The following is a 23,434-nucleotide window of genomic DNA, read 5'->3' as shown; positions in this document are numbered from 1 at the left end:
ACTCAGACACTTACGATGTCTACACCGGTCTCTTCAGACCAAAGTCACAATTATGTCTCCACTGGCCTGTACCACAGGGAGGTTACACTCCGTATATGCCAAACTGAACATTTCATTTCTCTTTACAAACTTGATCCTACTCTAATATTGGCAATGTTGATGGAAAACTCTAGGTAGCCAACTAGTCCCTGAGACCAGAAATCTGGGGGTCCCATACTCTCCTTCCCACTTGTGAGGGGTCAACCTCAGTATCTCTGTAATCTATCCTCCTTGTCGACACGCACTGTTCTCACCCTATGTGGGCCTCATCCCCTCCCACCTGACTTACTTCCACAATCTTCGATCTGGTGCCCTCGCCTTAACCGCCCATTGCCATCTCTTGTCTACACTGCTGACAGGTAACTTTTCTAAAATGCATGCCTGCTCATGTCTCTCCCCTGCTTAAGACTCAGTAACTCCCCAACACTTTAACGGTGTAAGTTAGATCCCACATTCAGACCTGCCATGACCGGCCCCTCCCCAACCCCCCAAAAACCCCCTTCCTGCCATTCTATTGCACTGGCCACGTGACAGCACAGGGCCATCCCACAGTGGCTCCTCCACTCAAAATTCCCTTGATCTAATCCTGTATAGATTTCAAACTTTAGTAAAACTGTTCCCTGCTCTGAAAAGACTGCTGTCCCTGAGTCAGATATGAGTGCCCCTCCTCTCCGCTCCCACCTCATCCTTCCATGCTCTCCCAGCACTTGCCAAACCACGGATTTACTTGTCCTTCACATTCTCCTTCCTGGAGGCAGGAAACCGGCCTTATTTGACGTTGTATTCCAAGCATTAGCAGGGCTTGCCACAAAAGATATTAAAAACCGTTCAACGGGCACCTGGGTGGCTCAGTAGGTTAAGCATCTGCCTTTAGCTCAGGTCGTGATCTTGCAGTTCGTGAGTTCAAGCCCCACATCAGGCTCTGTGCCGACAGCTCAGAGCCTGGAGCCTGCTTCGGATTCTGTCTCCCTCTCTCTCTGTCCCTTCCCTGCTCTCACTCTCTCTCTCAAAAATAAACTTAAAAAAAAATAATAATAACTGTTCACTAAAGAAATGGTGGAAACAGTTCACATTCTCCCTACTCTACAACTTAAATAGGTACTCTATTCTTCCTAAATGCACCTACTACTCCACCACTGAAATTATTCTCTTAAGCAAAAGTAACAATGCATTTTGCATTTTACAGTCTGCTTTTGGTGTAGAAATGCATTGCCCTCCAAGTTCGTTTTCATAATCATGTAAATGATTGGTTACCCCTAGTACTTTAGGGATTTCATGTTTTTACATTTCTTTAACATATTTTTAACATATCTTTAACATATTTATTTAACAAATTTATTTAGAAGGTAAAGGGAGCTTGGTTTTCCAAATGTTTTGCAATGGACATACATCACTTTTATAGTTAGAAAAACACTTGATACTCTGAATATTAACATTAGAACCAAGGTTTTCACTACAAACTTCATCTGCCAATTTTCAGATTGACCTGCCGAATTTTGTGTTTAGAGCTTTGATTTGCATAAAAGCTGAATACAATAGATCACCCGCAGATAAGGATGACTTTTCTATTAGCATTTCCATTAATACACATTGTTCAGCTTTTCTCTACGCCAACATTTTTCAGTGTATAGTCTATAGCAGCAGCACTGCCCGATAGAACATTCTCCAATGTTGGAAATATTCTTTATTTGTACCGTCCAAGACAGTAACTACTACCCATATTTCGCTAGCACTGTCTGAAGCAGACTTCATTATACACAAGTCTGTACAATCATACATTCAGATACAAATCTCCAATTCATTTCCAGATACTAATACAGATACCCTTACAAATCACTGATGGGATATAGGTCATTCTGTTTCAGGTTTGTCTGGCAAGAGTGAGTGAATAAATAGGCAAAAAGAAATGGAATATCCACAACAAATTAAGCATGGGTTTGGTAATGGAGGGAAGGAGCTGGTAGAGGAGGGGTGACTGCTTAGTTAACAGGAATGCTTTCTGCATTCGTACCTATGTAAATCTCCCCCATTTTACAGCATTGGAGCATGTCATATGTATCTGTAGCAAGGGATTTTTCAAAATCCAAATACACACATCACAGACTAACAACACAATAACACAGGGCAAATTTCTACACTGTAAATTGCATTTACCTTAAGAGTACTGAAGAAGTGAGCCGCTTTGGTTTTTAGGGGACCAAGGTACCAGTACCTGAGAAAGATCAAGATAAACATCTAATTAGAAAATTAAGAGAACTGGGGTACCTGGGTGGCTCAGTTGGTTGAGCATCCAACTTCGGCTCAGGTCATGATCTCACGGTTCGTGGGTTCGGGCCCCACGTCGGGCTCTGTGCTGACAGCTCGGAGCCTGGAGCCTGCTTCGGATTCTGTGTCTCCCTCTCTCTCTGCTCCTCCCCTACTCACACTCTGTCTCTCTCTCAAAAATAAAGATTTAAAAAAAATTTTTTAAAGAAAATTAAGGGAACTATCAACATGATAGAGACCATTCATGAAGGACACTACATTCGATTTCTGCCTCTACTGGAAGCACTAGTCATAAGCCCCCTAGTGTGAGCGGTGTACTAAGAATTACACTCTACTCTGAGCTCTGGAGGCTTAGGGATTGTGCTTTAGCAGAAAAAAGTAAGGCAGTTAAGTTTTTAATCTGCATTTCAATGCCGCGTCGAACAGCGTGTAATTAGTTATACACTGGATATAGATCCTTGCAATTTGTAAGAAATACATAATCAGCAACTCCCTGACTTTCTCAATTCCCAGGTATCACTGTAATGTACACTTTCAACCAGAGAACGTAGTGGAGTCTACATTCAAAAGTGCAATGAGTGGAGGACAATGAAGCCACAATGAGAGGCAGATGCCAGGTGATCTCGTGTGTGACTCACAAGCTAAGTGACTGTATCCTGTATACCATGTTCTCTCTCTCTCTCTCTCTCTCACACTCACACACACACACACACACACACACACTCAGAATTAAAATCTGTAAATCAGCATTACTCGTGTTATACAGCTTTAAAATGGCAAGTGTTAAATCTAGGAATGAAGAGGGTCTTCATGTTGCTAAATACATAAAAGCCTGGCGTAAAGAGAAAGATGACTACTGGAAACTAGAAAAGTGGCATAAAATCGATTCCTCTTCCTCTCCGGCCCCTACCAGCACATCTGAAGTGCTCCCTATTTGATTCTGATCAATATGCATTTATTTAGCACTTACTATGTATATGAAGCAAACAGAAGAAATACAGAGTATAAAATTCCTGCCTTTGAAGGCTTATAATTTGAGAAAACCCAAAAAAGTAGCAGAAAATGATAAATGACCATGTATATATATATTGGTATAAACCCATCGCCGTTTATTGGTAAGGAGAGTCAAGAAGGGATAAGAAATCACTGAGGGCCGAAAATTGTCAGAGCAGCCACGCCTATATAACAAATGGCTCCGGAGCAAAGTAAAGGTGTGGGATTTAGAAGGATCGTTTGGATTTAGATACATGGAAGAGGGAAAGGAATCATTCTAGGCGAGAAGAGAAGCAAAGGCACAGGAACCACTGAGAATAACACCCACAGCAAAAACTTAAAAGTAAAGATATGTAACTATGGAATTAGAGTTGATGACAGATTAAGTTGGGCCTTGAATGCCAGAATAAGGAGGTTTGATAGGCTCCAATGAGCCATGTGGAGCCATCCTAATTATTATCCAGGTTAATACTGTGATGCTACTAATGAGGGCCTTGATCATCTGATTTAAGCTTACGTAATAATTGACTTCTCTTCCCAGCTAGCCAGAGAGAAAGGCGGTTTATTTCTCACTATCCATAGTTCCACTCATCTCTACCAATAGCAGAACTTGAGATGCACTCGTAGCCTGATGGCCAGCTAGGAAACCATGGTTTGCAAGCCTACTGTTTCTCCCACAGCACACGGAGCAACTCGAGTCCTACTCGAGGTGTTAGAAACCACCACCCCAAATTTTAAAGTCACTGTTCCAAAACCAACCAAAATACAGACAAGTGTGTGAGATATCCCTATGACCTATGCTAGTGTTCAGTTGTCAATGAACACATTTCAGGAAGCCATTTGTTCTCATCAGACTCTTTCAGGGAAAACTAAGCAATTCCTCTTGATGGAGTTGCTGGTATTCGAGATCACAGATAAAACCTAGGGTGATTGGTGCAGTCAAGGTAATCATGGCAATCTTGCAAATAAAAACAATGTGAAACGCTAAACAACTGCAGAAGTGTAATACAACCCATCTCTGACATTCCACTCTCAGGAACTTCATCGGCAGGATACAAAAGTGAGACAAGTACGAGAAATTTCCGTAAAGAAAGTGTGGTGGGAAAGCCTATGAGGAAAGAGTTTTCTTGATGAAAGCTATGTGTCAGATCGATCATAACTCATTTAAACTGCACTAAACCTGTAAGCCCGATGTTAAGGAAAGTTAAAAAAAAAAAAAAAAGGCACCACCCACCAGATATGGACCAAACCTCACGCAGTGTCTCCTTGGTCCCACCTCAGGAAGCCTTTGCCTGCACCACCCTCCACTTCTAACAGAACACGGCACACCCTCTCTCCAAGCCAATAGTTCCATTTAGCACAATGAACTTTGCAAAAATAAGTCCATTTCTGTGGAAGCCAGCGACAGCTTCTCATCCCTGACTCCACGGGTCTGTTTCTTCCAGCTCCAAACACCACCAGGCGTCCACCTTTCTTCCCTCTCAGATAGGCAGCCTGCGGTCTCTCAATCTGCTAGGCTTGAGTTATACAGTGGATAGATTCACAAGAATATACAAGAAATACATCGTCAGCATCCGCCTGACTCTCTCAATTTCCAAGTATCACTGTCGTGTAGCTAGGCTTTCAAAAAGAACATCTGAAGAAGCTGCTCTGGCCGAGGTCCAAGAGGTTTCTGCCTGGGTTCTCTTCTAGGATTTTGATGGTTTCCTGTCTCACATTTAGGTCTTCCATCCATTTTGCATTTATTTTTGTGCATGGTGTTCAGAAAGTGGTCCGGTTTTCCCAACACCATTTGTTGAAGAGACTATTTTCCCTCAGATACTCTTTCTTGCTTTGCCAAAGATTAGTTGGCCATACAGATGTAGGTCCATTTCTGGGTCTTCTATTCTGTTCCATTGATCTATGTACCCATTTTTGTGCCAGTACCATATTGTCTGGATGACTACAGCTTTGTGATAGAGCTTCAAATCCAGAACTGCGATGCCTCCAGTTTTGTTTTTTTCAGGATTGCTTTGGCTATCCTTTTGTGGTTCCATACAAATCTTACATTTGTTCTGGCTCTACACAAAAATGCTGGTGGTATTTTGACAGGGGCTGCATTACATGTGTAGATTGCTTTGCATAGTATAGATATTTTAACAATGTTTGTTCTTCCAATCCATGAGCACAGAAAGCTTTTCCATTTCTTTGTGTCCTCTTCAATGTCTTTCATCAGTGTTCTATAGTTTTCAGAGTACAGAACTTCTACCTCTTTAGTTAGGTTTATTCCCAGGTATCTTACTGTTTTTGCTGCCATTGCAAATGAGATCAATTCCTTGATTTTTCTCCTGCTTTGTTATTGGTGTATAGAAATGCAACAGATTTCTGCACATCGATTTTGTATCCTGAGACTTTGCTGAACTCATGTATTAGTTCTAGCAATTTTTTGCTAGTCTTTCAGGTTTTCTACATAGACTATCATGTCATCTGCAGATAGTGAAAGTCTGACTTCTTCCTTGCTGATTTGGATGCCTTTCATTTCTTTTTGTTGTCTGATTGCTGAGGCGAAGACTTCCAGTACCATGTTAAATAGTCATGGTGAAAGTGGACATCCTTGTCCTGTTCCTGACTGTAGGGAAAAGGCTCTTAGTTCTTCCCCACTGAGGATGACATTAGCTGTGGGTCTTTCGTATATGGCCTTTATGATGTTGAGGTATGTTCCGTCTATCCCTACTTTGTTGAGGCTTTTCATTAGGAATGGATGCTGTATTTTCTCAAATGCTTTTTCTGCATCTATCAACAGGATCATATGGTTCTTATCCTTTGTTTTATTAATGTGGTGTATCATGTTGATTGATTTGCCAATATTGAACCAGCCCTGCAGCCCAGGAATAAATTCTACTTGGTCATGGTGGATAATTCTTTTAATGTACTATAATGTGCTAATATATTATTGAGAATATCTGTATCCCTGTTAGGGATATTGGCCTACAATTCTCCTTTTTAGGGGTCTTTGTCTGATTTTGGAATCAAGGTAATGCTGGCTTCTGGCTTCATAGAGTGAGTTTGGAAGTGTTCCTTCCATTTCTATTTTTTGGAACGGTTTGAGAGGAATAGGTATTAACTCTTCTTTAAAAGTCTGGTAGAATTTCCCTGGGAAGCCTGGCCCAGGACTCTTGTTTGTTGGGAGATTTTTGATTACTGATTCAATTTATTTGCTGGTTATGGGTCTGCTCAAATTGTCTATTTCTTCCTGTTTCAGTTTTGGTAGGTTGTGAGCTTCTAGGAATTTGCCCATTTCTTCCAGATTGCCCAATTTGTTGGCACGTAATGTTTCATCGCATTCTCTTATAATTGTATTTCTGTGGTGTTGGTTGTGATCTCTCCTCTTTCATTTGTGATTTTATCTATTTGAATCCTCTCTTTTCTTTTTGATAAACTAATCAATTTTGTTTACTCTTTCAAAGAACCAACTCTTAGTTTCATTGATCTCTTCTATTGTTGTTGTTTCTATATTATTTATTTCTGCTCTAATCTTTACAATTTCCCTTCTTCTGTTGGCTTTAGGCTTTATTTGCTGCTCCTTTTCTAGTCCTTTAGGTGTAAGGTTCTTCTTACTAGACACAAGGCTGAAGGCAAGGGAAAGAAAAGCAAACAGGTCTATTGGGACTTCATCAAGATAAAAAGCTTCTGCACAGTGAAGGAAAGAATCAAGAAAACTAAAAGGAAACTGATGGAATGGGCTAAGATAATTGCAAATGACATATCAGATAAAGGGTTAGTATCCAAAATCTATACAGAACTTATCAAACTTAACACCAAAAAAACAAATATGGGCAGAAGACATGAATAGACACTTTTCAAAGACGACATCCAGATGGCTAAAAGACACGTGAAAAGATGCTCAACATCACTCATCATCAGGGAAATACAAATCAAAACCACAATGAGATACCACCTCACACCTGTCAGAATGGCTAAAATTAACAACCCAAGAAACAACAGGTGTTGGTGAGGATGTGGAGAAAGGGGATCCCTCTTGCACTGTTATGGGAATGCAAACTGGTGCAGCCACACTGGAAAACAGTATGGAGGTTCCTCAAGAAACTAAAAATAGAACTATTCCTATGATGCAGCAATTGCACTATTATTTACCCAAAGGATACAAAAATGCTGATTCAAAGGGGCACAGGCACCCCAATGTTTATAGCGGCATTATCAACAATAGCCAAACTATGGAAAGAGTCTAAATATCCATTGACTGATGAATGGATAAAGAAGATGTGGTAAGGGGAGCCTGGGTGGCTCAGTCAGTTGAGCGTCCGACTTCAGCTCAGGTCATGATCTCACAGTTTGTGAGTTTGGGCCCCGCATCGGGCTCTGTGCTGACAGCTCAGAGCCTGGAGCCTGCTTCAGATTCTGTGTCTCCCTCTCTCTCTGCCCCTCCCCTACTGGCACTCTGTCTCTCTCTGCCTTCAAAAAATAAAGTAATAAAAAAAAAAAAAGATGTGATATATATATACACAATTGAATGTTACTTGGCAATCAAAAAGAATGAAATCTTGCCATTTGCAATGACATGGGTGGAGCTAGAGTGTATTAAGCTAAGCAAAATAAGTCAATCTGAGAAAGACACATACCGTATGATTTCACTCATATATGGAATTTAAGAAACAAAACAGATGAACATATGGGAAGGGGGTACCGAAAGAGAATAGAGGGAGGCAAACCTTAAGAGACTCTTAAATACAGAGAACGGAGGGTTGATGGAGGGAGGTGGGTGGGGGATGGGCTAGATGGGTGATGAATACTAAGGAGGGCACTTGTTGGGATGAGCACTGGGTGTTGCATGTAAGTGATGAATCACTGAATTCTACTGCTGAAACCAATACTGCACTGCATTTTAACTAACAACAATTAAAGTTTTTTTTAAAAGGGGGAAAAAAAACCCAAAACACCTCTCAGGCAGTCTTGAGACCAGGGCAGTGAAAGCTCCATAAGGCTGGGGCTCCAGCACTGTCTTTCACTTGGTGCCCAGCTGAGCAGGCTGCAGGATGATAGGCAACTTCTGTGTAGCATGAGCCTAACCTGCCCTCAAATATGACCTCCAGGGACAGAGATGCATCTCCTCCACTCCAATACCAAGCTGGGGGGTGGAGGGGGGTGGGGTGGGGGGGGGACGGGGAACTGAACCTTCCCTAACTGCTCTGTGTGGAAGATACAAACCTCTACCTGTATTAGTCACACATAATTCAACCGGCAGGCCCACCGGATTTCTTCCTAGAAGATCACTGTAGATCAAAATGTCAAGGACAGGAGCAAAACAAGATTTTTAAAAAATCATCCCACGGCAGTATAGTAATCCTTTACTTGCTAACTTTGACGCCAGCGTCTCTGAAGGATCCCCATCGAAGGCCGGTCACTGCAAACACGGGCTTTTCCTTTTCACCCTGGAAGTTAAATACATTCATTTTAAATTAATGATTACAGTTAACTTGGAACTCTCTATAGTTAAGTACCCAGCAAATGCTCACAGCCTAGTTTTCCTTAAACCAAATTCTAAAAAGGGTGTTCAAGGGGCGCCTGGGTGGCTCAGTCGGTTAAGCGTCCGACTTCGGCTCAGGTCACGATCTCACGGTCCGTGTGTTCGAGCCCCGCGTCGGGCTCTGTGCTGACTGCTCAGAGCCTGGAGCCTGTTTCAGATTCTGTGTCTCCCTCTCTCTCTGCCCCTCCCCCGTTCATGCTCTGTCTCTGTCTCAAAAATAAATAAACGTTAAAAATAAATAAATAAATAAAAATAAAAAGGGTGTTCAAAATCTCAGAAATTAACTGAGTACTCAGTAAAAGGACCTGAATAAACCATCCTGTAAAATGAAATTAATTTTTATATATTAGGCCTCATGAATCTGCTGGCAAGGGAACATATTATCATACTTCAGACTGTAAAAGAAGTACCTAACTATGCTGGCTTTTTGACCAATCAGAAGTCGGGTCAGCCAGAAGTACTTCTCTCTCAGACTTGCCCAAGGCAAAGATCATTTCAGCCTGCATTCTCTTTAGAGGTCCAAGTGTTCTCAAGTAAGATCAGAATCCTGGTACTCTAGAAAGTTTCACCTGAGCATCTAACAATACAGCCAGATATCTGTCACAACAAGTCGGAATAAAAAGTGATTCAGATTGGGGCACCTGGGTGGCTCAGTCGGTTAAGTGTCCCACCTTCAGCTCAGGTCGTGATCTCACAGTTCGCGTGGGTTCGAGCCCCACGTTGGGCTCTGTGTGGACAGCTCAGAGCCTGGAGCCTGCTTTGGATTCTGTGTCTCCCCCTGTCTCTGTCCCTCCCCCACTCATGCTCTGTCTCCATCTCTCAAAAACAAATTAAGAAAAAAGAAAGTGATTCAGATTTAGCCCAATGCTTTATGGCAAAATACTGCAATTACCATCAGTCAGTTACTAATGAATCTGCCAGTTAAGCATTATATAGAAAACATACACAATAGAGTCACTGTCTTTAAGAGTTTATACTTTATAATGGACCTTCCTTAGAATATAAAAATATATAAATATATAGATATAGATAGAGCAGGATCTATCTATATCTATCTATATAATATATACAAGATCCAGATCCTAAAAGGGACTTTTCCCACAGCTCAGAATTAGAGCTAAAGCCCAAGAGTGTGCCCACATTCTAAACAGAGCAGCCACATGCTAGACATAACTCCACAGAACTTGCTAAATGGGGGCAGAGCCAGCTCGATTTCCACCAGGCCATCAGTACAAGCAAAGATTAGGAGCTGGAGGAGAATCCTGGACACCATAAATTGCTGGTCTAGGTCAAGTATATCAAGTGTTCTCCTCGGGGAGGGCGTGCTTCCCCCTCAATCCCACGATACCGAAACCCAGTGAGGGATTTCCAGGAAAATCACACACTCACAGGGGCAGCTTGGAAGTAAAGATACTGGCCTCCCATTCCTTGCTTGTGTGTCTGTTCCAGCAGATTTGCTTTTCCGCCCTCTGCACCAGTTAAGCAAGGAAAAGGGAACTAGACAGAGATGGTGGAGCACAGAGGTCATGGTGAAGCACCTTGGCCCCTGGCACAGGAGGGGTATGTTGGTCCCCTAGGTGCCAAGTGGGTATTGTGCAAAACAGCAGGACTTTGAGCCATCCTGATGATGGAAAGCTCATCTTTTTGTTTTCCCCATGGAATTATCATTGACAACATGATACATTAGGGGGTAGTAATAAAAATACCTGCTCTCCATTGAGGAGGGCACTTGCTGGGATGAGCACTAGGTGTTGACTGTAAGCAATGAATATGGGAACATAACCCAAAACCAAGAGCGCACTGTAGACACTGTATGTTAGCCAACTTGACAATAAATTATATTAAAAAAAAAAAAAAAAAAAAAAAAAACCTGCCCTCAAAGAGCTCAAGGTACAATGAGGGTAGACAGACACAGACAACAACAATCCAATGCGGGAGGTTCCCACCACCAAGAAATGCATCGAGCGCCATGAAAGCACAGCAAGTGCGACTGGACGTGGTGTGTGAGGGGATCAAAGGACACACGTGGTCAGGGAAACACAACATCAATTTTAAAACAAAACAAATTTTAAAGAATAAGGTGTCTAGATTGAGGGAGGTTAGAGAGAAGCACGGAGAGAAAGAAAAGGGAGAAGAAAGGTCTAACCTGAGGAAGAGAAGCAACACTGTGAGTCTGCAGTGGACGATTTCCCTCAACTGTTCCATAAGGGGTTTGGAAGCGTCACAACTAATAAGAATGATAACTGTAGAAGATTCCATGATGAAAGGAGTTGAGAAATACCAAAATTCGTTGGTTTGAAACAAGTTATGTTCACTACAATTCTTCTTGGGGTCTTTAATATGTTAATGTATATTATAAACTTCCAGAAGGAGAAATACGAATAGTTTTCCTGAGTTGTTAACTGTGCAACCCTTCCCTGGGAGGCACTTTGTGTAACTAATACTCCTGGGGAAAGGCTGATCAAAAGCACATAGTCTAATACGATGTCCTGGTTTTAGTATTGAAGACTTCCCAACTGGTGCTCTAAAAATGTTTTCTCTGTCTTCATTGAGGAGGATTTTAGGAATATTCTGGGAAGATTAACTAAAAAGCCTTGTAACTTCAAGGTGCTACTGATTTGGGGTGCTATGTCCTAGCAAGGGGTAGGAATGACTCTGGACACTAGGAAATGAGTGTGGAAAGATCTAGAGAAGCCCAGCTAACAGCCAGATGGTCATAGGGCCCTCAGGATTCAGGAGAGGACAGAGGGTCGGTAATGAAGGGACTCGTCTTTGTTGGGGTACACAAGAAAAATAAGGGTAGGTGGACAGAGGAGAAGCCAACAGACAAACTACCACTGGAATGTTAACCCGATGAAGGTCTGGGTAATTGAGGATCAGATGGAAGGGTCAGTAAACAAAAACAGATTAAAAACAGGCACAAAACCAGGTCTTAACAGCAAAGGACATATGTTGTCCCAAGTCATAGACCCTCTGCAAAGGGAAAAGGGCCTACTGGTTTGCTAAAGAAAAATAACTCAGAAAGCTGGCTGGAATAAAAGCTTAAGGAACAGTGAGAAGAAAACAATTCTGGTCAACTAGATAGGTACCTAATCTAGGAATTTTAGGAACTCTAGATGAAGAGAAAGAAAATACGAATTCTGAAGTTCTGAAGCAGCCCTAAGCGTCATCTTGAGAGAATGATCAGTCAGGGTTAAAAAAAAAAAAAAAAGGAAACCAGGAATGACGGGGGAAAGGGGCAGATTCTAACTTCAACCAGCAACCCTATCCTCCTCTTTGGGTTCTGGGTTGGCGGATTCTATGAGCCAACTGAAGTAGCAAAAAGAAAGAACTAGAAAGACTTCTGTAAGTCTTTAAAGCCTTTGAAGTTAAGTACCAGGCTTTGTAGATGCCTATATGGGAAAATGCCATTTGGAAATCACAGGATCGTACCAAGAGTGATACCACCTAGACAAAGCAGTCAAGTTGAAAAGCAATGGACTATAAAACAGAAAATCTAGACTCTACTTCTGTCTTCAGCGTGACTAGTCAGATGACCAGCTGACTTTTTGTTTTCACTCTGTCAAACGAAGATAATAATACACATCTTGTCTTCTTAAGCTGGAGGTCCAAATGAGATGTGAGCGTTCAGTAGAAACTATAAAAAGCTAAATATAAAGCATTATTATAGCTTCCAAGGACTATTTTTGGAGACTCTTCAGTTATACAGGTTTAATTGGGTTTGGGTTTGTTTTTTTTAAAGAAGAGGAATCCAGTATCAGGCTTTACCTATCATGCTGCCCCCATATTCTGAAAGCAATTTCTAGGAATAAGGAAGAAAGAGAAGACAAATTCAGCTCTAGCTGAGTGCCTCAGAAGCCACAGAGGAGGCTGCTGTACTATGTTTTCTAGGAATTAATTTTCAAAGTTTTCTGCTTCCTGGGCTGTGTCATCAATACACGGAGCCTGTGGCAAATTTGATGCTGGTTTCATCAATTCACAAAATCAGTACATTTGGGAGAAAAGAAAAAAATCAGAGAGAAGACTTTTAAATACAAGCACAGTCAACAATTTCCAATTAAATCCTGATTACTCTGGAATGTATTACTCCTCACACATTTATAAGCAGCAGTTAATTACCTAGTTATTATAAGATACAGCCTGACTCCCCTCCTTCGGTAATAACAACATTTTAAGATAATATCTTCATAGATGCCAATCTGTGGTGCGTTCCTAGGCTAGACTTTCACCCAGCTCTTGCATTTTGTTGAGAAGGACTTAGATTTATTATCGCTAAAGAATAAAATACAACTTAAGTCACTTTTATCACGATCAATGACATCATGGTGGGGAGTCCAGACATCAGTGCAGAAGAACAAAGGAAAAGGAAAGGAAAACAGGCTGCAAGTACGTGGGTTCACCAGTCATAAATATGCATATGGCCAATGCTATATAAATAACACCAATATTTTAGGACTCAAGTTTGGAATTGTGACATAGTGTGGAACATTCTTTCAGCGGTATCAGGAAACTTGAATGAGTATAAAATGTTCAGAGCCTCTGAAGGACAACCGGAACGTAGCCAGTGCATAATAAGACCAAATCTCAGTAAAGGACACAGGGCTCACTGTTCATACAATTGTTCGGCTTTATGGCTTAGCCTTCTCGGGAATCTGTCCTTTTGTTGTGGGGAAAGAGGGGAGAAGATCTGATGAAGAAGGAATGGTTACTTAACTACTGCCCAGTGAGAATATCCTTCGTTCCAGGAATTAAATTCTTTTCTTTTTAAATGTTTATTTTTCAGACAGTGCAAGTGTTGGAGAGGGCAGAGAGAGAGAGAGGGCGACAGAAGATCTGAACTGGGCTCTGCATGGACAGCACAGAGCCCAACGTGGGGCTCGAACCCACTAATTGTGAGATCATGACCTGAGCCTAAGTCAGATGCTTAGCCGACCGAACCACCCAGGTGCCTGGGAATTAAATTCTTCTTAAAGGGAGGATTCCAAACAGGAATCGGGAACAGCTACTGGGTCTTCTTCCCTCCAAAATTTTTCTTTCGGAAAAATGTCAAACCAAGAAATCCTTTAATGTACAATGAACACCATTTACGTCTTTCACCTACATTCACCAGGCAAAACATTGTCCCCTATTAGCTTTATCTGTCTACGTGTTTTGTAGTTTTGTTAAATCATTTTCAAATACGCTGAAGACTTCATGACCCTCACCCCTCAAATTTCAGCACGTCTCCTAAGAACAAGGACAGACATAAACATAATGCTGTCACCCTCAAGAAATCTAAATTGACATAGAATATCTAATATACAGTCCCTATTAAATAGCTCTGATCGTTCCAATAGTATCTTTCATGATCTAGTTTTTCATTCTTCTAATCCAGGATTTTATGCCAGATTTAATTCTATTACTTTAGCTTCTGTAATCCTGAATAGACCATCTTCTTGTGGGTTTCATGACACTGAAATTTTTGAAGAGGCCAGACCAACTGTTGTTTTTAGAAGGTCCCACAATTTGACGGACTTTTTTCTCATTATTATTTTCAGTTAGATTCAGATAATTTAACATTTTGAGCAAGAAACTATATACATGATGATTTATCCTTCTTGATAGATCACATCAGAAGGCAGATAATGCCCATCTGTCCCATAACTGATGATGCTAAGTTTGATCACTAGGTGGTATATGCTAGATCTCTCTACTGTAAAGGTACACTTTTCCCTCTGTAATCATTAAGTAGCCTGTGATGCTTTAAGACTGTGTTGATATATGTTCCCCAACAACCCTTTTATCCAGCGGTTTGAGCATCCACTAATGATCTCTACTTGAATCAATTATTTCATTAGTGATTGCAAAATAATAACCATCATGTCTTCTACGTTTACAAGCTGGAAATTCTCTAATATTAAACTGTAGGCTTATAGATTCTTCATTTTTACTTATTGCATTATAATCCATCAGATTATTCTTTTTGATGTTCAAACTATCCCAAAACTGGCCAGGAGGATACCATCAGACTAGCCTCCTATGTCTTTTCCTGTTGTCTCCATCAGTGTCTGAGTAACTCTTTGCTTTGTTCTTGACTTGCCTTTGGAAGCCATCTTTTCACAGAGCCCTGGTCATGTTTATTATGGAACACTATCTAGAGACCAAAATCTGAAGGCCAGGTACATTCTTTGTTGTTTAGTGTCACTGCTTCTAAGCCCTTTGAGTGTGCAAAGCCAGCAGAAGTTTTTTTTTAAACAATTCACAAGTTCATCTACAAATCGATAAAATGTTAGACAACCCAACAGAAAAATGGGAAGTCCTGCTCCCACTGAACATTAGGGTGGAACATTGTTTCCACCCTAAAAAAAAAGCCAGATAATTTACAAACTATCATTTTTCTTGAGCTCATCAGAGAGAGAGGAGAGGCTGCAAGACATCGAAGTAACCTGAATTCCAAAGGACGGATGTGACATGAGAAAGGTTTCACCTTTAGCAAAGCCTGAGGGATGGCCACCATGCAAACAGGTTCAGATGAAACCAGTCACTGTCCTCAATGCTTTGTATAATTAGCTCTTCTAATATTCCAAACAACCACATGAGATAGAGAAATTATATGGTCCAAAGGTAATCAGAGGAGGAAGTACAAATAGTAACAACTATATTGAGAGGAGATATAGAGGAATTCTTACAGGGTACGGAGAGGTCAAGAGAGAAAGTCTGACACCGGTAAGTCAAAGGCAATGTTATATACTGAACACTAATGATCAAGTGTACACGTAAAAAAGGTTATGAAGGTAACTTTTCTTTTGTGGGTTTTTTACCACAATTTTAAAAAGGAGTATCATGAGCATGTTAACTAATGATAACAACTAGAATAAACAGGTAAAGTTATTTTTCTGTGGGAGTTATGCCTGGGACGGAAACAATATTGTTTTCATTGTAACCTCATTTGAACTGCTACAGCTCACTTCTTTAAAATGTATGTGTGCACTACTTTGTTAATTTTTCAAACTCTGGGAAAAACAGACTTTACCTTGATCTGCAAGACATCGAGTGGAATGGTCTCTCCTTTCACAATGGCAAGTGTAGCATCTGTAATATGTCTAAAAGACAAAGGGAGGAAACGATCACGTGCGGAAAACAAGCAGCACTTCCCCCATCACTCACTCACTCACTCACTCACTCACTCACTCACTCACACACACTCACTCACTCACTCACTCACTCACTCACTCACTCTCTCCTGTCCAGAGTACTAACAGGTTCGGGGAAAAGACAAATTCCTTCAAAATACTCCAAGATAGCAGAACAAGCGAATATAAAAGAATTACTGATACAAACATAGTGAAAGGCTCTGATACAGACTCAGAAGAGAAGGCTTTGGCCAAGAGAAGTTTATACAAAGTGCCAGTCATTTGTTTATTTCACGTTTGACTCTCTACTATGTGTCTGACTCGTATCACTGGAAAATAGGATAGTTAATACTAACAGCATCTTTTACTCATTCTAAGAAACCCAAGCACTTGAAAAAACATTATTTCTTTTTACTCTATTAACCCAAAGGGTAACTAAAGGACAGGTTTGAGTTATCTAAGCAAAATATAATCCAGAACCCAAGACCTATTCCTCTGACTTTCCAGGATTACAAGGATGTAATTTTAATTGCTGATTCTTTTGTTCAAGGACACGAGACTGTCCCTATCTACATTCTGATTGTCAGTTGAAAAGTCTATAGGTAAAAAAAAAAGCTTGTACTATCAGCAACCGTTCAGGGCATGTGAAACTATGCCAGGCTTGAAAGTAGTTCTAGGTTCATACTCTAATTAGATCCCAGGTCAGACACACATTAGGATACAAAAGACAGTCAGCAAAAGAAATATTAAATCAACAAGTGGCCAGACAATAAGATATTTTCTCTTGCAGCAGAAAGAACAAGCAAACCCACACTGAATACTTTCCTAGCCCGGCCTGTCCACCCCTCCTGTCACTTACCCGCTGTCCCTTTGCATGGCTCACTAGTCTCACCCTTCAGATCTTGGCTGAGATGTCACCACTTCCCCTAAGCAGCCTCTAGGCCCTTCCCTATAATTCTCTATCACTGAACTGTGTTCATTTTCCTTCACAGCAGATCACAATTTATAATACATATTTTTTATTTACATCTTTATCATCTGCCTCCACCTGGAGACTAAAAGTTCCACAAGGTTGGTGATAATTTACATCCCTTATTGACCAATATAAAACCTAACACCTAGCCTAGTGCATGGTGCATACTAGGCAATCAATATTAGATGGATGATTTTATTCTACAAAATTCCAAGCATATAAAAAAAGTACAGACAATAGTACCATGATTCTTGTGTATTCCTCATCCAGCCTCAACAATTATCAATGCACAGCCGATCTTATTTCCTTATACACCTCCCACCCACTTCTCCCCATCTGTATCAGAGCAAATCCCAGATATCTTAACACTTTATCCACAGGTATTTCTTTATATATCTCTAAAAGATAAAAAGGTTCTTTAAAAAAAAACATAAATTGCTATTATATCTAAAACACTTAAATAATTCCTTTATGTCAACATACATTTAGTCAATGTCAAAATTTCCCCAATTAACTCATATTCTTTTCAGCTTCTTTGTTCAAATCTGGGCCTAATAGATAAGATCTATACATTGCAATTGGCTTATATGTCAAGTCTTTTCAAATCTACAGAGTCTCTCTCCTTTTCCCTACTCATTAAAGAAATGGGTTGGCTTACTGTGTTGCTGAGGATCTGGATTTTACTGATTGCATTCCCATGATATTAACACGTGTCCCAATCCCCTGCATTTCCTAAAAATCTGATTGAGCATGGAGTTTTTGGCAAAAATACTCCAGAGGTAGTGGTGTGTACTTCTATCAGTAAGTACATGAAATCTGTTTGCCTCTTTTTTGTGTGACAGTAGCAACCATTGACAATCAATGGCTAGATTTACTAGTTAACAGAGAGTTGCAAAATGGTGACCTTTTAATTCTATTATTCCTTCTTATTTATTATCTGGTCCACAAAGAGAAACTTTCCCTCATCCAAAATTTGGTACCATAAAATTGAGGCCATCTGAGAAAAATCGATAAATGCTTTTTTTTTGTTAACTTCACCAATTTTCAAAATAAGTTGATATCCTTAGTATCCTCTAAAAAGGACCAGTAACTTTTTCATTTTTATTTCCTAGTATCATTATGAATGCATAGCTTTAAATATATTTGATATGTTTCAATACATTACAGTTATTAGCCTGATACTCAAATTGTCCCAAATGAATGACCTGCAAGGGTGGGGTACAAGGGTCAATAGATAATCACAAAGAACAATGAGAAAGAGGAGCCAAGGAAGGTCCAGGTCAATGTCAACCAAACTGAGAAGCGACTAACACTTCCACCCAAGCACTTATTCACACAAGTAGAATTATCTAGGCTTAAAAGAATTAGTTTAATATTTTAACTTCTTTTTTGAAGTTAGATTTATTGAGATATAATTTATACACAGAAAATTTCATGTTTTTAGTTATACGGTTCTACAAATTTTGACAAATGCCTTCAGTCATGTAATCATCACCATGACCAAGATACAGAACATTTACAGCATCTCAGAAAGTTCCTTCATGGCCCTTTGTGGCCAACCCACTCACCCCACCATCTGCTTCTGGCAACTACTGGCTGCTTTCTGTTTTCCAGAATGTCCTACAAATTGAAATAAGAAGTGTGAAGCCTTTTCACTAGCTTTTTAAAACTCCTAGCACGAGTATGAGGCTCATGCTGTTGGATGAATTCAAAGACTATTTCCTTTTATTGCAGAGTTGCATTCCGTTGTATGGAAGTACACAGTTTATCCATTCACCAATTGATGGATGCTGGGACTGTTCCCAGTTTTTGGCAGTTACCAATGAAGCTACCATAAACATTCCTCTATAGGTTTTTGTATTGACAGATGTCTTCATTTCTTTTGGGTAAGCACCTATAATTATGGCTCACAGGTTTAATTTTATAAGCAACTGCCAGACTGTTTTCCATAGTAGCTATACCACTTGGCATTTCCATCAGAAATATGAGAGTTTCAGTTGCCTCATGTATATGTCAGCACTTGATGATGTCAGGTTTCTGTTTGGCTTGTTTAAGCCATTCTAATAGATGCGTCTCAAAGTGGATTTAACTTGCACTTCTCTAATGACAAATGCCATCTATGTCTTTGGTGAAGTGTCTGTTCAAATGGTTTGCCCTTCTTTCTACAAGGGAGTTTGTTTTCTTATTAGTGAATTGTGAGAGTTATTTGTATACTCTGGATACTGGTCCTTTACCAGATATGTATCTTGCAAAATTTTTTTCCCAATCTGTGGCTTGATTTTTCATTTTCTTAACAATTATTTTCAAGGGACAGATGTTTTAAATTTTACTGCAGCCCAATTTATCTTTTTTTAAAGGTTTCTGCTTTTTGTGTCCTAAGAAATCATTGCCTAACCAAGATCACAAAGATTTTCCTCTAGAAATGTTACAGTTTTAGGCTTTACATATAAGCCTATGATCGATTTCATGTTAATTTTTATATGTACTATGAAGTATGTGTTATGGTTCATTTTCTTGCATGTGGTTAGCTCACTGTTTCAGCACCAACTGTTGAAAGAGTTAGTCTTGGACTGTCTGTTACAGAGTTAGTCTTAGAATCAGATAGGGTAAGTCCTCAAACTTAGTTATTCTTTTTCAAAGTTATTCTGGGTATTCTAGTTCCTTTATTTTTCCATATAAATTTTAGGATCTACAAGTCCATTTCTATAAAAAATCTTGAAAAAGAGATCAATTTGGAAAACAAACATCAAAATATTAGTCTTGAAGTCCATGAACACAGGTCTCTCCATTTATTTATGTTTTCTTGATTTCTCTCTTCAAGGTTTTGTAGTCTTACACATATTTTGTTGGATTTATCCCTAAGTGTTTCATGTTTTTTTGTAAAGGCTCAGCAATGTTAGTATTCTATTACCTTTATTGTTATATTTTAGAAAAACACAGTAATTACTAATAAAGTAAAAGATTTAGTGTGTCTAGCCTTTAAGTACAATTATAAAAAAGGAGACATTTAGAAATTACTATAATCTCTGTTCGAAAAAGTGTCGTTTCTCTCCTAATATGGCTCCTCCTAATCCGTTCTGCTCTGTACCCCACTGGTAGGAAAAAAAACCTTTCCATAGTAAAATGCTCTTTCCTTTAAAAATAAATGCTTTTCCTGGGGTGCCTGGCTCAGTCAGTTAAGTGGCCTACTTCGGCTCAGGTCATGATTTCGCAGTTTGAGAGTTCAGGCCCCGTGTCGGGCTCTGTGATGACAGCTCAGAGCCTGGAGCCTGCTTCCGATTCTGCGTCTCCCTCTTTCCCTGCCTCTCCCCAGCTTTCACTCTGTTTCTCTCTCTCAAAAATATATAAACATTAAAAATTTTTTTCTAATAACAATAAATGTTTTTCCTTAGGTGAAACAGCGAGAGAATAGAGGGTTGTCTTTTTTGATTTATGTTGTTTTAATTACAGAATCTAAACTCATTAATTGTACAGTCAGCCTATTTCTTATTTACTATTTTCCATCCTAAATCATCAATAAATATGCATAAAGTCTTATCCCATGGTTTACCAAGCATAATTGCTTGTTTACCTAACTAGTCCTTATTTTAACTTGTTAATCTTCTGAGGTACTATTGTTGGGCATCTGATAAGTGCAGGTAAAGAAACTGACTCAAGAGGGAGATTTAATCATATTCTCAAGATGACAGAGCAAGCTGGTGGCAAAACAAGGTTCAACTAGGTCTAACTCCAAGGGTGCACTCTCTCACCTTCTGAGATTACTGTGGACGTACCAAAGGAGTACCTATGGTTCCCAATGGGCAAGCCCATGACTTATAGGCCTCCTCATCAGTGTGATCAGACTTAAAATGTAAACAGCTAAGTCAGGAATCACATCCACTTGAATCGGCGCTTCTAGCAAAGTTACATACAGTTTAAGACACTTTCCCCAAAATATACACATGAACTCACTTAGAGTACATTCTGGGTTCCCCAGTAAGCAAAATCAAAGTGAAAAGATGGCCTACTTTACTTTTCCGTATTTCTCTATCGACACGTCTTTACCCTATTTTTCCCCCTCCAGTACAGATGCTATCCAGGAAGTAGGCAGCAGTTTAGAAAATGAGGTTCAATTTAGGAGAAAGCAAGCAGCATGATCACAGGTTTAGATCCTATAAATATGTTAATTCTGAAGGAAGCTCTTAGAAAAGATCCAAAAGCTCTGGACTTGCTCTGAGTAACACCTAGCACATTGAGGGGTTTAGGAAGAGCTTTTGAGAGACTGACCTTAAAATACAATGTTGTGGCTGAAAAAATCTTTTTTTTTTTTTTTTTTTTTAAAGTAGGCTCCACACCCAGCAGAGCCCAGTGCAGGGCTTGAACACATGACCATGAGATCAAGACTTGAGCTGAGATCAAAAGTCAGATATTTGGTGCGCCTGGGTGGCTCGGTCGGTTAAGTGTCCGACTTCGGCTCAAGTCATGATCTCACGGTCCGTGAGTTTGAGCCCCGCGTCGGGCTCTTTGCTGACAGCTCAGAGCCTGGAGCCTGTTTCAGATTCTGTGTCTCCCTGTCTCTCTGCCCCTCCCCTGTTCATGCTCTGTCTCTCTCTCTGTCTCAAAAATAAATAAATGTTAAAAAAAAATTTGTTTTAAGTCAGATATTTAACCAACTGACCATCTAGGTGCCCCATGAAAAAGCCTTTTAATATTATTTTTTCCCCAAAAATTATGTGGCAGAGAACAGCTAAGACACAACTCCAAATTTATCATTCTCTGGCAGTAATGGAAAGTTCTAAATAAAGCAGCACTGTAGCATGGAACAGCTATTTTTTAGGATTATTTACCTGCAACATTCCAGAGGCAAGACTCTTTTTTCTCCTGTAGTAATTGTGGTACAACACATCTTGAGAGCAGTGCAAAAAACAAAGCCTTGTTCTCTTACATGGCCTTAGGCATCTGCCATGTTGAGAGGTCTACAAAATTCCAAACCCAGGGCAAATTTACTTAATTACCTAAGAGCCCTTGGGCATGCTTATAAATTAAGTTTTATAAATCTTTAAATTATAAATAGAAGCAGCAACAACATTAGTTTAACCACAGGGAAAATCGGCTCCCAAAAAACTGAAGACCTTCAACAAACTAAGACCTTGAGGGCAGCTACGACGCACATAAGCTGGCTTTTTGGATAGGCAAGGTGTTCTCCAAGGAACATGGTCTCCCTCTGGATCACTGACATATTTGGGAACATTGGCTAAGCAATTCAAATAATCTGTATTGACACAGAAAGAAAGACTAACTCTCTAAAGTAGCCAAGGCCCAAACCACATAGAATTTATCTCAGATAAACAAAAATGTTTGAATAATTCATTTTTTGTTATATCTACTGCTCCTCAGAAATTCTAAATTGGGAATAACAAGTCTGGCAAACTGAAATGCCATGTCAGGCTTTAGGATGACTAATGAAGAACTGGACATCCCACACAGATTAAGGATTGAAGCAAGAGACGTTAGATGAAGGCCTGATATATGTCTATGTTTATGCCTCGTGTTTGACATACGGACCAAGACTTTTATAATATATATGTAGGTGTATACATATGTGTGTGTGTGTGTGTGTGTGTAGATATATATACACAGAGAGAGGAGAGAGAGAATTGGTAAAGAGATATAAGATAACTCCTAAAATTGTAACAGCAAAAATAAATCCACAGAAACCAATTTAATCAAAATCCCAAAAGCAGAAAGAAAAAAAACAAAAACCCAAACAGTAAATCACCTGAATACTATTATTGTTATGATTCTAGAACCTTATATAACCAGAAGTATCACGAGAAGATTTTAGTTAACACATTCAACAAGTATTTATTTATTGATCTCCCCTAACTGTGTCACAAAGCTGACATTAAAGATCAAGCAACTGACAACGAGAGCCTGCAAAGGATTTTCTCAGTTATACTATTTGTCACTGTTCAAAGCCAGGACTCATATTCAAGATTTCCAGCTTCTCGAAGGACTACAGCTTTGTTTACATAAGGCTTTTGAGAGAAAAGAACAACAACAACAACAATCTGCCCGACTCCTGAGGACAGATTCACAGCAATTTCATTTCGATGTTGCTTCCCCAGCTGCTTTATCCACACTGCCTTCCACTTTAGGCATTTCCCAAAGGATGCCACTATTACTTAGCTATTCTGGCTACTTATATTATCAGAATAAAGAAGCCGCGGCTACCAGTTCAGTTTTCACAAGGGACATGCTGTTTGTGATCATGCATTTTTAAAGCAAACAAATGATCAATGCAAACCTGTCTTCACTAGACAATCTTACAACATAAAGGCATAAAGACAGTTTGGGTCAGGCATGCCATCTTCAAAACTGACAAAAGGACATCAACATTCATCTCTACACCTGACCTGGGCACTTGATATCAGATCACCAGGGTCCCAGAACCCAAAAAAGGAAACTTCGCAGTGAACAGAAAGGTTGAAATTTGATCTAGGTCTCGCGCTTAATGATTTGAGGTTTCAGGCTATCAAAGCTAGAAAC

The 23,434-nt window shown here is 39.8% G+C and overlaps 1 protein-coding gene across 6 annotated transcripts in view; it reads right to left on the bottom strand.

Annotated features, from left to right (window-relative positions):
* AGK (acylglycerol kinase) overlaps nucleotides 1-23,434 on the bottom strand; it is an 80,202-nt gene that overhangs the window by 12,874 nt on the left and 43,894 nt on the right. For all 6 annotated transcript variants that reach the window (XM_045052858.1, XM_045052861.1, XM_045052860.1 and 3 more), the window contains exons 9-11: nucleotides 15,834-15,903; nucleotides 8,647-8,726; nucleotides 2,194-2,251 (exon numbers count right to left, since the gene is read on the bottom strand). In XM_045052858.1, coding sequence (XP_044908793.1) covers nucleotides 2,194-2,251; nucleotides 8,647-8,726; nucleotides 15,834-15,903 — 208 coding nt within the window. The remainder of the gene's footprint in view (nucleotides 1-2,193; nucleotides 2,252-8,646; nucleotides 8,727-15,833; nucleotides 15,904-23,434) is intronic.

The sequence above is a fragment of the Felis catus genome, chromosome A2 (assembly GCF_018350175.1).
Source record: "Felis catus isolate Fca126 chromosome A2, F.catus_Fca126_mat1.0, whole genome shotgun sequence".
Lineage (NCBI taxonomy): Eukaryota > Metazoa > Chordata > Mammalia > Carnivora > Felidae > Felis > Felis catus.
This window is presented reverse-complemented; position numbering and strand designations above follow the sequence as displayed.